The sequence below is a fragment of the Tachypleus tridentatus genome, chromosome 9 (genome assembly GCF_004210375.1).
Source record: "Tachypleus tridentatus isolate NWPU-2018 chromosome 9, ASM421037v1, whole genome shotgun sequence".
NCBI lineage: Eukaryota > Metazoa > Arthropoda > Merostomata > Xiphosura > Limulidae > Tachypleus > Tachypleus tridentatus.
In genome coordinates this window covers 156,162,927-156,175,681 of record NC_134833.1, presented here as the reverse complement: position 1 = coordinate 156,175,681, position 12,755 = coordinate 156,162,927, and the positions used below count along the sequence as shown (strand labels likewise).

The 12,755-nt window shown below is 30.7% G+C and overlaps 1 protein-coding gene across 2 annotated transcripts in view; it reads left to right on the top strand.

Annotated features, from left to right (window-relative positions):
• shtd (anaphase promoting complex subunit 1) overlaps positions 1–12,422 on the top strand; it is a 98,349-nt gene extending 85,927 nt beyond the window's left edge. For both annotated transcript variants that reach the window (XM_076458090.1, XM_076458089.1), the window contains exons 40-49: positions 193–310; positions 824–901; positions 1,228–1,295; positions 1,949–2,024; positions 6,162–6,224; positions 7,046–7,132; positions 10,351–10,446; positions 11,080–11,254; positions 11,594–11,719; positions 12,188–12,422. In XM_076458090.1, coding sequence (XP_076314205.1) covers positions 193–310; positions 824–901; positions 1,228–1,295; positions 1,949–2,024; positions 6,162–6,224; positions 7,046–7,132; positions 10,351–10,446; positions 11,080–11,254; positions 11,594–11,719; positions 12,188–12,297 — 997 coding nt within the window. In that variant the 3' untranslated portion in view covers positions 12,298–12,422. The remainder of the gene's footprint in view (positions 1–192; positions 311–823; positions 902–1,227; positions 1,296–1,948; positions 2,025–6,161; positions 6,225–7,045; positions 7,133–10,350; positions 10,447–11,079; positions 11,255–11,593; positions 11,720–12,187) is intronic.
• The last annotated feature ends 333 nt before the right edge of the window (positions 12,423–12,755 follow it).

Here is a 12,755-nt window from a genome sequence, read left to right as displayed (position 1 = left end):
AACCAACATGTTTTCCTAACTTGCATGTTTATATAATATTGCTAATTTTTACGTGTATGAGAACATATAATCTTTGCACAGTTTCTACAAATATACATTTATTTAAGAAAAACATGACATCTGTGTTTGCAAAACTCATACAGATACCTGCTACTTAAGTAAAACCTTAATGTCTTCATTTCCTTTTACCAGATATCACCTACAGGCACTTCGTCATCTTTATGTGTTGGCTGTTGAACCTCGGCAAGTTATCCCTCGAGATTTTGATACAGGAAAGGCTGTGTATTGTCACCTGTTAGTCAGGTTTAAAGTAAGTTTTTTGAACAGTGTGTTATGCTCATCAAAAACTTGTTCTTATGCTATGAATTTTGTTTTTTGAAAACTGTCACTGTCAGTTATAATTAATCAACATTAATAAACACCAAAATGTAATTTAGAGTATGTCACAAAACTTACATAATTTATGAATCTTGGGTTTATATGCCCCAGGTAATGTGTATAACAAAAATATTTTAAAAAGTTAGTGATTCATCAACAAGTTCTACATGTAACAAATATGCTCAACTGTTTGTCACGTTTCTTACAAAGTTCTATGTTAAGTTTGTTAATGCAGCCCACATTTTGGTTGCAGGTGTGTTATAAAAGTAAAGTCAGTCATGTTATGTTTTTTGGTCCTTGTTGCAGTGGGTGCTGCAGAGTTCATTTTCTGTGGTTAGTAGCTCATAATTAGGAATGATTATAAGTTGAATTTTAGGCTTTTCTGACCTATCTATTAGCTCACATATAACACGAGGAAAGTCAATTATATTTTATGATTTTTTAGGATACAATGATGTATACAGGAGAAGAGTATGAGGTTAAAGCACCATGTTTGTTGCCAGAACTTGATTTACTTGAAAATGTAAGAGTGTTTATTGTATTTTTAATAAATAATGTGCTATGTATGCAACTCTATGTGTATTATATACATACATGCATGTAAATAGTTGAGGTAATAATTTGAAATTAGGTTAAAAAAGGGTTAAAAGAATTGAACTTAGACATTGTTTTTTTTTTTTTTTTTTTTAGTTTATGAATTGGTATTCCAATGATTAACTTTTTTAATAATCTTGTGTCTACATTGTGAGAAGTTGTTAAGTCTTGTAAACGGGATCCCACATATTTGTATGTGTGATCATTACTGTAATTATTTATGTTATTAAGATAATGGTTCTTACAAATTTTTAGGTCATTGTGCAAGACTCCAGATACTGGGAAATAGTTTTTGACTGTAAGAAAAACTGGAATAACTTGAGGTGAAAAATTGTATATATTTTCACATCTCTTTTTAAAGGTTTTATTGACTTTTAGAGTTATGTAAGTGATGCCAGTTTAATAACTTCAGTATTGAAAAAATAGTTGACTGAATTCAATTAATATTTTGTTCTGTTGAGTTTCTTAATCCAAAACTTGAAGTTTTGTATGGTACGTCTGAGTAAACATATTGACACTAGTTATAATATTATTATTTATTTACCTTGATTGTGTCTAGGCAACATCTCTTGCGTGGTTAATTAATTTGTCTGGAAGTTTCTACACAACTTTATTTAGATTAGCATGACTCCTGTAAAGGGTTTGTTTCTCATACTGAATTACATTATTAAGGTGAAACTTATTTTATTATGTTGCGTATTGTGAAACTTGAGGAGATTAACAGGAGATTACTTGATTCGATTAAAAAATAAAAGTTCAAAAAGAGGTTGGTTTGTAACCATTTTTGTACCTAAACATTTGTGTGTTTTTTTTCTTTACTTTAACATGTTAACCTTATCATCATGGATCAAACACGTTAACTATTGATACAGACTGAAATTTCTCACACACGTTGAAGAAGTTACTCATTTGTATTTTCATTGTGGATGTGTTTGTAAATATTTCAAGTTGTCAAACTCAAATGTTACTGTTTCAGACATCTTCTAGCTAATGGAGGAAACCTCTATGTGAAGCAGAAGGCAGGTTGTCTTCCATACTCGGAAGACCCTAAGGTAAAGGTAGTGCATTTCAAAAGAAAAAAAAAATAGAAACTTTGTGATCTTAAAGTTTTGTTTCTGGTAAATCAAACCATGTTCTCACTGAAGTATTCTTTCTTTTTTATTTTCATCATTATGGAAAATGTCATTCTATCCAAACGCTAAAAATTGTTACAACTGTTTAAAAATTTCTTATATCGTACACAGGAAAATTATGAACTTTTCAAACTGATGTAAAGCGAAGGATGAATTATCTTACTTAGTCCTAACATTGTAAAAAAAGTAAAACTGGTTCATGTTGACCATAATTTAGCCTTCTATCTACTCGACTTATCACTTCCATCATTGAATTTGAATGGAAATTTTTTAGCCTGAACAAAAATAGCTTTTTTTTTTTTTGGTTCACCATTCTGTTTCATGTAATAATTTCTTCGTGATTAGAACATGTTGTTTGCGAAACATTCGTTTTCTAGATAAAAGATATGTTCCTGTTCATAATACTTGGTATATTCTTATGGATCTCAATTTTTATGCCAGTATTTACTGAAAATCTCTATTCTGGTTTTTCAACTAATAATGATAAATAATTCTACACCAGTAATTTATCTGAAGAGCATTCCTGGTCAAGCAGTAAATCAACATAACTTCTTTAGAATTTGTGACAAATAATTAGTAATAACCATTTCACCTTTTTTGTTTGGGGATTATAAACTTTAAACCAATCAGGTACATGCTTTTTAATCAATATCTGTAATACTTAAATGTTTAATACTTTAACATCCAATCAAAGTAGGTTACCTACATACACAGATATCTCAGCAAATTTCACATCACAAAAACACCCCAGTGATACAGTTGTATGTCTGTGGACTCACACCATTAAAAACCAGGTTTTGATACTGTGGTGAGTGGGGTGCAAGTATTCTAAACAAAAACACACCACAAAAATGCTCAGAATTGTCATCCATTTTACTGTCCTGAATCAATAATCAAAACCTGAAGTCAGGACATTTTGCTACTAAGCATATATATAAGAAACTCCCCACCCCACTTGTAGTTACACCAGAGTGGCCCAACAGTAAAAGCATGCTTTTGTAAACCCATGGCTCAGCAGTATGTGTGAAGACTAACGAAGCTAAAACCTACATTTCGAAACTTCTGATGGGCACAGCACAGATAGTCCATTGTGCAGCTTTGCAGTTAACACAAAGAACTATATGTAATATATACTGATCTTTGTAAAATTATTGTTTGTTTGTGGGGTTTTTTTTCACAGGTTTTGTTTTATAAAACTTTGTGCAAAAGATATTGGCTATGTCAAGTAAAACTGGTTTTGAAATGTGATTTTTTTAGGAATGAATCTTGAAGTGTGATGGAAGCCAAGATAAAATTATGTATTGAAAAACCTGCAACTTAATTAAAGAAACAACTTTATCTACTGTTACTTAAATTATAAATAATAATGATGCTTATGGTGTTCCTTCCGTTCTCATGTTAGAAGAACAAACATAATAATTGCTAGTTAGATAATACTTTAAGATATTAAACTGTTAAATTGTATCTTTTAAAATGTATGTTTTCTTGTTATTGATGTGTACCCAGGACTAACACTGTGAATATTTTACACGTGAAACATTTTTACTGTTGTGGTAGTTAAGCTGTATCATGACTGCCTTTAACCTTTCTGTAACAGATTAGAATCTTGTATCTCAGAACGCCTGGTAGGAGTATTAACACTTTTATTGATAAGCAGAGAACAACGTTTTGACCTTCCTAGGTCATCTTCAGGTTAAGAAAGAGAGAGTTTGAAAGTGACCATTGCCAGACGTGTCTTAGGAAGGAGAGTATAAACGAATATGGGATTGTAGGGGGCGTTGCAAGTGGATGTTAGGTTATTAATTAGTATAGGTATAAAGGTGTTCCTTTCTATTGCTTTAATTTTGGTTTTAGTTGCTGTATAAGTAGGACTTCTTTGATTTTGCATTTGTTCATATTTGTTTCCCTACTTAATATCTGGGATTTTTCTATGGTTATGTTGTGTTTGTTTGATTTGCAGTGTTGAAAATCATGTGAAGGTGTTTTTTGTGTTCTTTTGTTTCCCTACTTAATATCTGGATTTTTCTATGGTTATGTTGTATTTATTTGATTTGCAGTGTTCAAAAACGCGTAAAGGTGTTTTTTTTTATCTTTGAATCTAATTTCCATTTTTCTACTTGTTTCTCCAGCATAGAAGTCATGATGGTTGTTGCATTGTATTCTATAAATTATGTTGGTGTTGTGTTTGTCAGTGTAGTTTTTACATAGTATGGACTTTAGTTTTGTATCTGGGTTTTGAATAAATTTAGTGTTTACTGGAATGTTGTGTTATTGTTATAGGTATTTTCCAAATGTTGGTTATTTTTTCGCTGATGTCGGGAACATATGGTATGCAGCAGTATAAGGTTTTGTAGTTTGTTGTATCTTGGGATTTATTGTTTGTTTGTGGTTGATCTAGGTGTGTGCGTATAACTTTTTCCACGGATTTTTGAGGAAAGTTGTTGATGTTGATGAAATGTTCTTTTATTTTGTTGATTTCATTGTTAATTTTGTCAGATGAACATAGTTTTTGTGCCTGTGTTTATATGTTGAGTTTTTGTTTTGTTTCATGTACTGAGTTCCATGGAAATGTATAATCCATTATGAGGGATTTTTCTGTGGATTTCTATTTTGAATTTTGTATCAATTCTAGTGATTTTGAGGTTAAGAAATGCTATTTGGTTAGTTTATTTCCTGTTCACAGATGAACTTAATGTTAGGGTGTATCAAATTAACTTGATTGAAGAAACTAAGTGTGTGTTCTGTAGATGTGAATTCAGCAATTGTATCATCATTGTATTATAAACCCAGCCACAAAACTATGCTCATCTGATAAAATTAATGATGAAATCAACAAAATAAAACAACACTTAATCAATATCAACAAATTTCCTCAAAAAATCATGAAAAAATTTATATGCACACCTAGATCAACAAACAATAAATTTCAAGATACAACAAACTACAAAACTTTATACTGATGCATACCATATGTTCCTGACATCAGCAAAAAAATAACCAACATTTGGAAAAAAACTTATAACAAAACACAACATTCCAGTAAACACCAAATTTATTTAAAACCCAGGTATAAAACTAAAGTCCACATTATGTAAAAACTACACTGACAAACACAACACCAACATAATTTATAAAATACAATGCAACAACCATCATGACTTCTATATTGGAGAAACAAGCAGAAAAATGGAAACTTGATTCAAAGAACTCAAAACAAACATTTCACATGTTTTTGAACACTGCAAATCAAATAAACACAACATAAGCATAGAAAACACCCAGATACTAAGTAGGGACACAAATATAAACAAACACAAAATCAAAGAAGCCCTACTCATACAATAACTAAAACCAAAATTAAACCAATGTAAAGGAATACCTTTATACCTGTACTAATTAATGACCTAACATCTAACTACAACGCCGCCTACAATACCTTACTCGTTTATACTCTCATCCCTAAGACGTCCAGCAACGGTCAATTGCAAACTCTCTTTGTTAACCTGAAGATGACCTAGGAGGGATAAAACATTGTTTTCTGCTTATCAATAAAAGTGTTAATACCCATACCAGCCATTCTGATATACATTTTTATTTCAAGTGGATTTTTCGTCATCAAGATTAGAATCTTGTATCAGAAATGTTCTGAGGAATCGATAGTGGGAGTACAACCAAATGTAGAGTTTTTTTTATAATATTTTCCAGTCATGTAATTTGAAGTAATCAAAAGTTATATAATTTTAAAATTTCAACTTTGCAAGGTTATAGATTTTTGTTACTATTAACCTTCACTATAATAGCTTCATTATATAGTATATATTGTACTATATTATATGTATGCGATATTTGTAATGTAATACTTATTATCATGTTAAAATTGTTTTCACTAAAATTCTCCAGTAATGTAAATTACTTTTGTCACTTTTCAAATAAAAAAAAATTGAAAACTAATATTTTAATTCTGAAAAAAAATGTGTCACTAATATCCTTTGTAAAACAAAATAATGTGATCGGAAACTCAATACTTTATTAAATAATTATTATTGAACTTTGCAGGGCTTCAAAAGTGTATTTGCTCAGAGTATGGTGAAAGACAGTATTAAAGGCTGGAATGTAACGGTAAGCGTTTATTTTTGTTACACGTGTTAATTATCTGTAGGCCCAATAATTTGATGTAAAGTGGTTGAATTGTAAGTTACAAGTTAAAATAACAGAAACTATCTGATCTTTGAGCATATGTTAACTCTTGTGGTGTGTTAATAGAAACTTTTAGTTTTTGTGAAAAAGTTTAAGTTTTAATTTGAAGGTAAGTCAGTTTTTTTTTAAATGTCAAGGTTATATAACAAAATGGTCTAGTTTTGGATGAAGTCAGGATAATGTAACAAAATGGTCTAGTTTTGGATGGAGTCAGGATAATGTAACAAAATGGTCTAGTTTTGGATGATGTCAAGATCATGCAACTAAATGATATAGTTTTGGATGATGTTAAGATCACATAACAAAAGAATTTAGTTTCAGATGATGTGAAGATCATGTTACAAAATAGTCTAATTTTGGATTATGTCAAGATCACGTTACAAAATAGTCTAGTTTTGGATGATGTTAAGATAATGTAACAAAATAGTCTAATTTTGGATGATGTCAAGATTATATTATGAATTTTTTATCCTCATTTCCTGCTTGTTTGTAACTTTTCATTCAATTAACAGTATTTATAACAGTTTGCTATATTACTTTGATCTGCACAAATTTATAATCGTAGGGTTGATTGAGTTATCATGAGACATTAACATTCAGTATTGGAGATTTGACTAAAGGAATCAGTTTCAATAGATATTCAAGGTCAAAATTGTTTCATCTTAAACCATTAAAAGGAAAGTGTTAAAATCAATTAAGTTAACATCTTTTTTAAAGTTAAGTCAGTTATGTTCATCTTACAGCCAACTCCAGTGACAGTGTTTTCCTGTAATCCTGTTGCTCTCAAATTCTATGAGTATTTCTTGAAACCAAGAGTCAAAACTTCAAAGGTAAGGCCTCTGTGACACTTCCAAAATGCTACTTATCTCTATCTGACAGAATTTGTGCTTTGTGTTAAGAAATTTTCAAATTTTGCTAACTTCTAACTTGGAACATTCATACTTAATGTTAATTCAAGAATGTGTAATTCAAAATTTTAAAAAAAAAGGAGTAAAAGGTACTGAATTTACCGTCAAAACTTCGACATTATCAAAAAATAATATTTTTGTCTTCCTGCATTAAGAAGTATCAATTACACATTTCTATTTAATGTTTTTTTCTTCAATTCAACAATATAATGTAATAGAAGCACTTGTAAGAATTTTACTTAAAAACTTTCAAACTTTGTAGTATTTACACACCACATGTCTTACTCTCCTATAGGATATATTTTCTACCTACAAAATTATTTAATTTTTCCTGAGTTCTGTTTTGGAACTTTCTAAATACATCTGAGGCTATGTGCAAAATTGAGTCTTAAGTGTTCCTTTCTGTAGCAGGTCCCAGTCATGTAAGCTATCTTATGTTTAGCTTGTCTCGTGTGGAGAAGAAGTACGTCCGATTCTCGTAATCCAGTTTTCTGATTGTTGAAATGTAGAGAGAATGTGAATCCTGAATATGGTTGTTTTCATGTATATTTCGGTCTGTCTTCAGATTTGTTTTTATCTTGAAAAAAAAAACTGTTGTGGAAGTCCTCATCTTTGCTGCATTCTTTAGTCTACCGTATTATTTTCTATCTACTCACTATTTTTATTTAAATACAGTTTCAGCTAATTACATGCAGTTTAATACAATTATTATTTATTTTGAGTTAATATCTCTTTCCAGTGAAGTAGTTCTAGTGCTAGGCAGTCAGCTCTTTATCTTCAGTTTTTTCTGAATAAATGAAGTGTTCTATTCTTTTTTTCAATTTCAGTATTTTGTCTCTCATTCTTGAAATATAAATTATTAGTCCTGTTTTTTCCTTTACTAAGATCTTGGGTTTGTGTTGTTACAGAGGTCAAGTAACTGTATGGTAAATCTATGAAATTACTCTGAGTTCTTGTGCGTTTGTAGTTACAGAGGTTATGTAACTGTGTTAGATTTGTGAAGTTACTCTAAGGTCGTGGGCTCTTACAGGGGTAAAGTAACAGTGTTCTGATTCCAAATTTCAAAAAAGCAAATTTTGAAAGGATGCAACAAGAATGATCTGTTGTGAAGTGGGCAGCTGAATTGTTAGGAGACACTGAGCAAATGTGGAAAAGATTTTAAGAAGTATTTTTCAATATTCAAAACAAATATATTCCTTATAGAAAGAAAAGTGTAACTGGGAGTAAAAAAAAAACAGGTGGCTCACAAAGGATATAAATGATAAAATTAAAGAAAAGCATCACAAATTTAATAACTTTAAATTGACTGATGTGACAGGAGATTTAGAAGATTATAGTTGATCAAATAGAAAATTAGGAACGTATAAAAAATTAGGCTAAAAACATAAAAATTAACATTAGTAAAACTGAAGACTTAAGTTGTATTCCTCATCTTGAGCAACTGATAGATGAAAACAAAATTGAACAAGACAATTTAATAAAGTCTGAGCTTGTTAAAATAAAATTGGGAAGTTTAAAAAATTATCAGATTTCGTGGCCAGATAATATTTCCCCAAGGGTTTTAAAGGAGGTCAAGGACTAGATATGTTAGCCACTTGCCATAATTTGTTTTATAAGTCCTTGAATAATGGACAAGGATTAACAGATTGGAAATTAACCAATGTCACTCCTATCTTCGAGGGAAGTAACAGAAGTTGTCCCAGTAATTATGGACCCATCAGTCTCACATCAGTTGTGGAAAAGTTTTGGAAACTCTGGTTAAAGATACTTTACAAAGTCATTTAACACAGTTCAGAATTTTATTAGACAGTCGACATGGTATCACTAAGGGAAAATTTTGCCTCGTAAATATTTTAACTTTCTTTGAAAATGTTACTGCTTATGTAGAAAAGAGTAAGGGATTAGATTTGGTGTATCTGAATTTACAGAAAGCATTCGGCAAAGTGCCACATAAAAGGCTTGTAAAGAGACTTGTCTCTATAGGTGTTGGAGATAAGTTATCTTATTAGGTAGAAGAGGAAGCCTGATGAAAGAAAGCAGAGAGTTGTTTGAATGGAGTTTGGTCAAACTATTAATGTCACAAGTGGGGTACCTCGGGGCTCATTCTTAGGACCATTGGTCTTTTTGATTTACATTAATGACATACATGAAGGAATGGTCAATAAGTTACTTAAATTTGATGATGATATCAAGGTCTTGGATTTTGCTGGCTGTAAGAGGATACTCATTATATACAAAGGAATTTAGTGAGTTAGACATTATTTAATAAATGGCATATAAATTTTAATTATGACAAATGTGGGTTATTATAATTGAACAACGCACTGTTTGGAATGGCTTTAGAGACTGATCAACCATTACACCAAGATCAGTCTCTAAAGCCATTCCAAACAGTGTGCTGTTGCTAGTAGTTAGGCAAGTAGGATTTTAGGCTGTATATACAGAAATATTGAATACAAGTCTGAAGAGATTATCATTTCATTTTACAGGTTACTGGTTAGGCCACATTTGGAATATTGTGTTTATTCCTGGGCTCCTTACCTTAGGAGAGATTTTGTATTGTTAAAAATGGTTCAGAGGAATGTTACTAAAGTGGTACCTGGGATTGAGAGGTTGTCATATGAGGAGAGATAAAGATCCTTATAACTGTTTTCTCTTAAAAATAGAAGTGTTAGAGGGGGTCTTATTGAAGTGTTTAAGATTGTAAAAGGAATTGATAATGTTGATGTACCAACATTTTTATTACTTAACAGCAAGAATTATAGAACTAGGAGACACTAATATAGATTTAGGGAAGGTAGAAGTCATCTTTAGCTAGGACATTTTTAAATGAGGGTAGTTGGCCTAGGGAATTGGTTACTTTCAGATGTTGTGGAGACAGTAAATTTGAGTGAGTGTAAAAGAAAGTTTCATAGATATATGAATGATAACAGCTGGCTTTAATCTCTTTTATTTAATAGTTATAGCTTAGCTTAGAGGATGGGACAGCAAAGATGGACCAACAGTTCTCTTGCTGTCCCTGAACATTATGTTACATGTTATGTTATCTTTTAAGATGTTATTTAGTTGAGTAATGTTGTAACTGTCAGTTTGCAACAAGACACTGAACAAATAACTAATTTCCACAATTTTATTTACAGAAAAGCCACTGGCAGCAGCAGATGTGTACCCTGTTGTTCGAATCTGTGTCTGAAGAAAAGACTGAAATTCTTTCTGCATACATTGCACTTGACCAAGTAAAATATTTTATTGTACATTTATACTTGTATGTATTTGTACATTTTCTACTGCAATTACAGCTAATGTTTTTAAAAATACATTGTCAAAGAGGTTCACAAGCTTAAAGAAATATATTTAATACCAACATTTATTGGATACTTACATTTGATGATATAAAAATAAATGCATATTATTTTATTGTTTCTAATTCCAACAAAAGAAAGTATGATACACTTTTTAGTTCATTTGTTATGAATATTTGAATTGGTATACAGTAAGTAATCAACTATTTTACATTCCCATTCTGCTAGTTCCTGTGAGAATGAGAACCCCAGTAAGAAATAATTTAATATGACGTGTTTTAATTTAATTTAAGTAAAATTTCACATGGTGTGTTTTGGTCATTGGCTTTTCAAATTAGAATTTACAATTTAGGTGCAGCGTCCGATATTGAAAATTACTGATTACAAATTGAATTTCATCAATATAATTTTACCCAATCCTCCCCATGACCACTATACTGCTAAAGTAGATGTTATTTAATATGCACAAGCAAGTCACCCAAGATTACCTTGTTTTTATAGTGTGGGTATTTCTTAGCATAGAAGAGATTCCCAGTGGAAACTGATAAAATGTTTTTACTCACTCAGATTGTTGACCAAATTTCAAGAACCGACCAGACGTTAGACTTGTGGCAAGTCAAACTATTACTGGCATACAGCCAGTGGCAGGCCTTTAGACAAGAAGAACATCCACTTTTACAACCAGAATTTACAGTAGTTGTGAAAAACCGTAGTGAACAAAAACTTCAAGAAATTACAAGAGGTAAAGTAATTTGTAGTTAAGTTTAGTTGGCTAAATTTCACTTATGTGCCCCATGGTATCAGTCATTCTTAAATGTGGAGTCCACTGGTTACATTTTGAAACGTTTCCTGTCTTTTCAAGAGTTCTTACTCACAGCACCAAATCAGTTTAAGTTCACTTGACAGAAGTACCTTAGAAGCCTTAATTTTTTACATTTTAAAAGCACACAAAAAATCTTCAGATTTTTAGACCTTCTCAAAACTGTAACACAATACAATGTGCGTTGTTTTTACTACCAATGATTTTTATTCTTTGTGAGATGCCAGATAATCAACAACTAATGTTTATTTATATTGACAGGTAACAAGATAAACTTACGGAACTACTTTTGCCACAGTGGATGTCCTCCAGTTGCATCTGTTGCTCCCTTTCTTGTGTATTACGACATTCCTCAACAAGAAACTGTTGACTTGAGCTTAGCTGAAGGTAAGTGTTGCACTAAACCAAGATATTAATCAATACTATGCTGATATTAAGGTCCAATATTTCTGACTAGTTCTTCTGACTAGAATTGTATCTGATCCTTATCAGGTTTGTCTTGCTCCCTCAAAAAAGGTGTATGTGTTGATTCCCTGTTTAAAGATGTGAATTTTTTAAAGAAAGACACAATTTCTAATATGTATGTGCATATATATCTTACATTAAACAATATTTTCTTGATTGTCTCACTTTTGGAATGCACATAACCTTTATATTAATATAGATAAACATACACCAAATAATTATGTAACTTAATTTCTGGTTTAATATTCATCAAAAGGTTTAGTTAGTATTTCTTTGTTGAGATATTAATATTCATCACTCTTCGTTTACCAAGAGTAAACTGTATTCACTGGACATCTTGCTACATGTAGGATTATATTTCATATTAATTTATTATTTTATTTATTGCAGGTACCCTAAGCCTACCTGGTTTATTTCTTAGACTTCAAGACTTGTCACCTTCAGTGGCCTCTCTCATGGCTTTACTGAGTGTAGTTTCCAAACCAGACTCTCCACACTGACATCTATTGTACATTTAAGGAACCATCATGAAAAATTTATTTGGAAATATATTCAACAAAAGATTTTTGTAACTACTATGAACAGTTTTTATTGTAGAAATGTAAAATAAAGTATTTATTAATAATAATTCAAGAAGTCTATTTTTTGCATAATGTTAAAGGTTTACTAATATATTTATGATTTTGTTTTTCAATAAACTTGTATTTTTTAATAATTTGATAAGTAATGAAGCAGTTATACAGCATGACAGCATGATACAGGTAAATAGGAATAAAACATTAGATATAAATTAATTTATGTATGTATAATGGTAATTTGGTATTATGCAAGTAATTTCATTTCTAGATAGTTGTACCTTGAAATGAGAAGTAATATAGTTGGCTTACTGGACAGTGATAACTTGAGAATTATATAGTTTATTCACTGGACAGTAATAATTTGAGAATGTATATAGTTG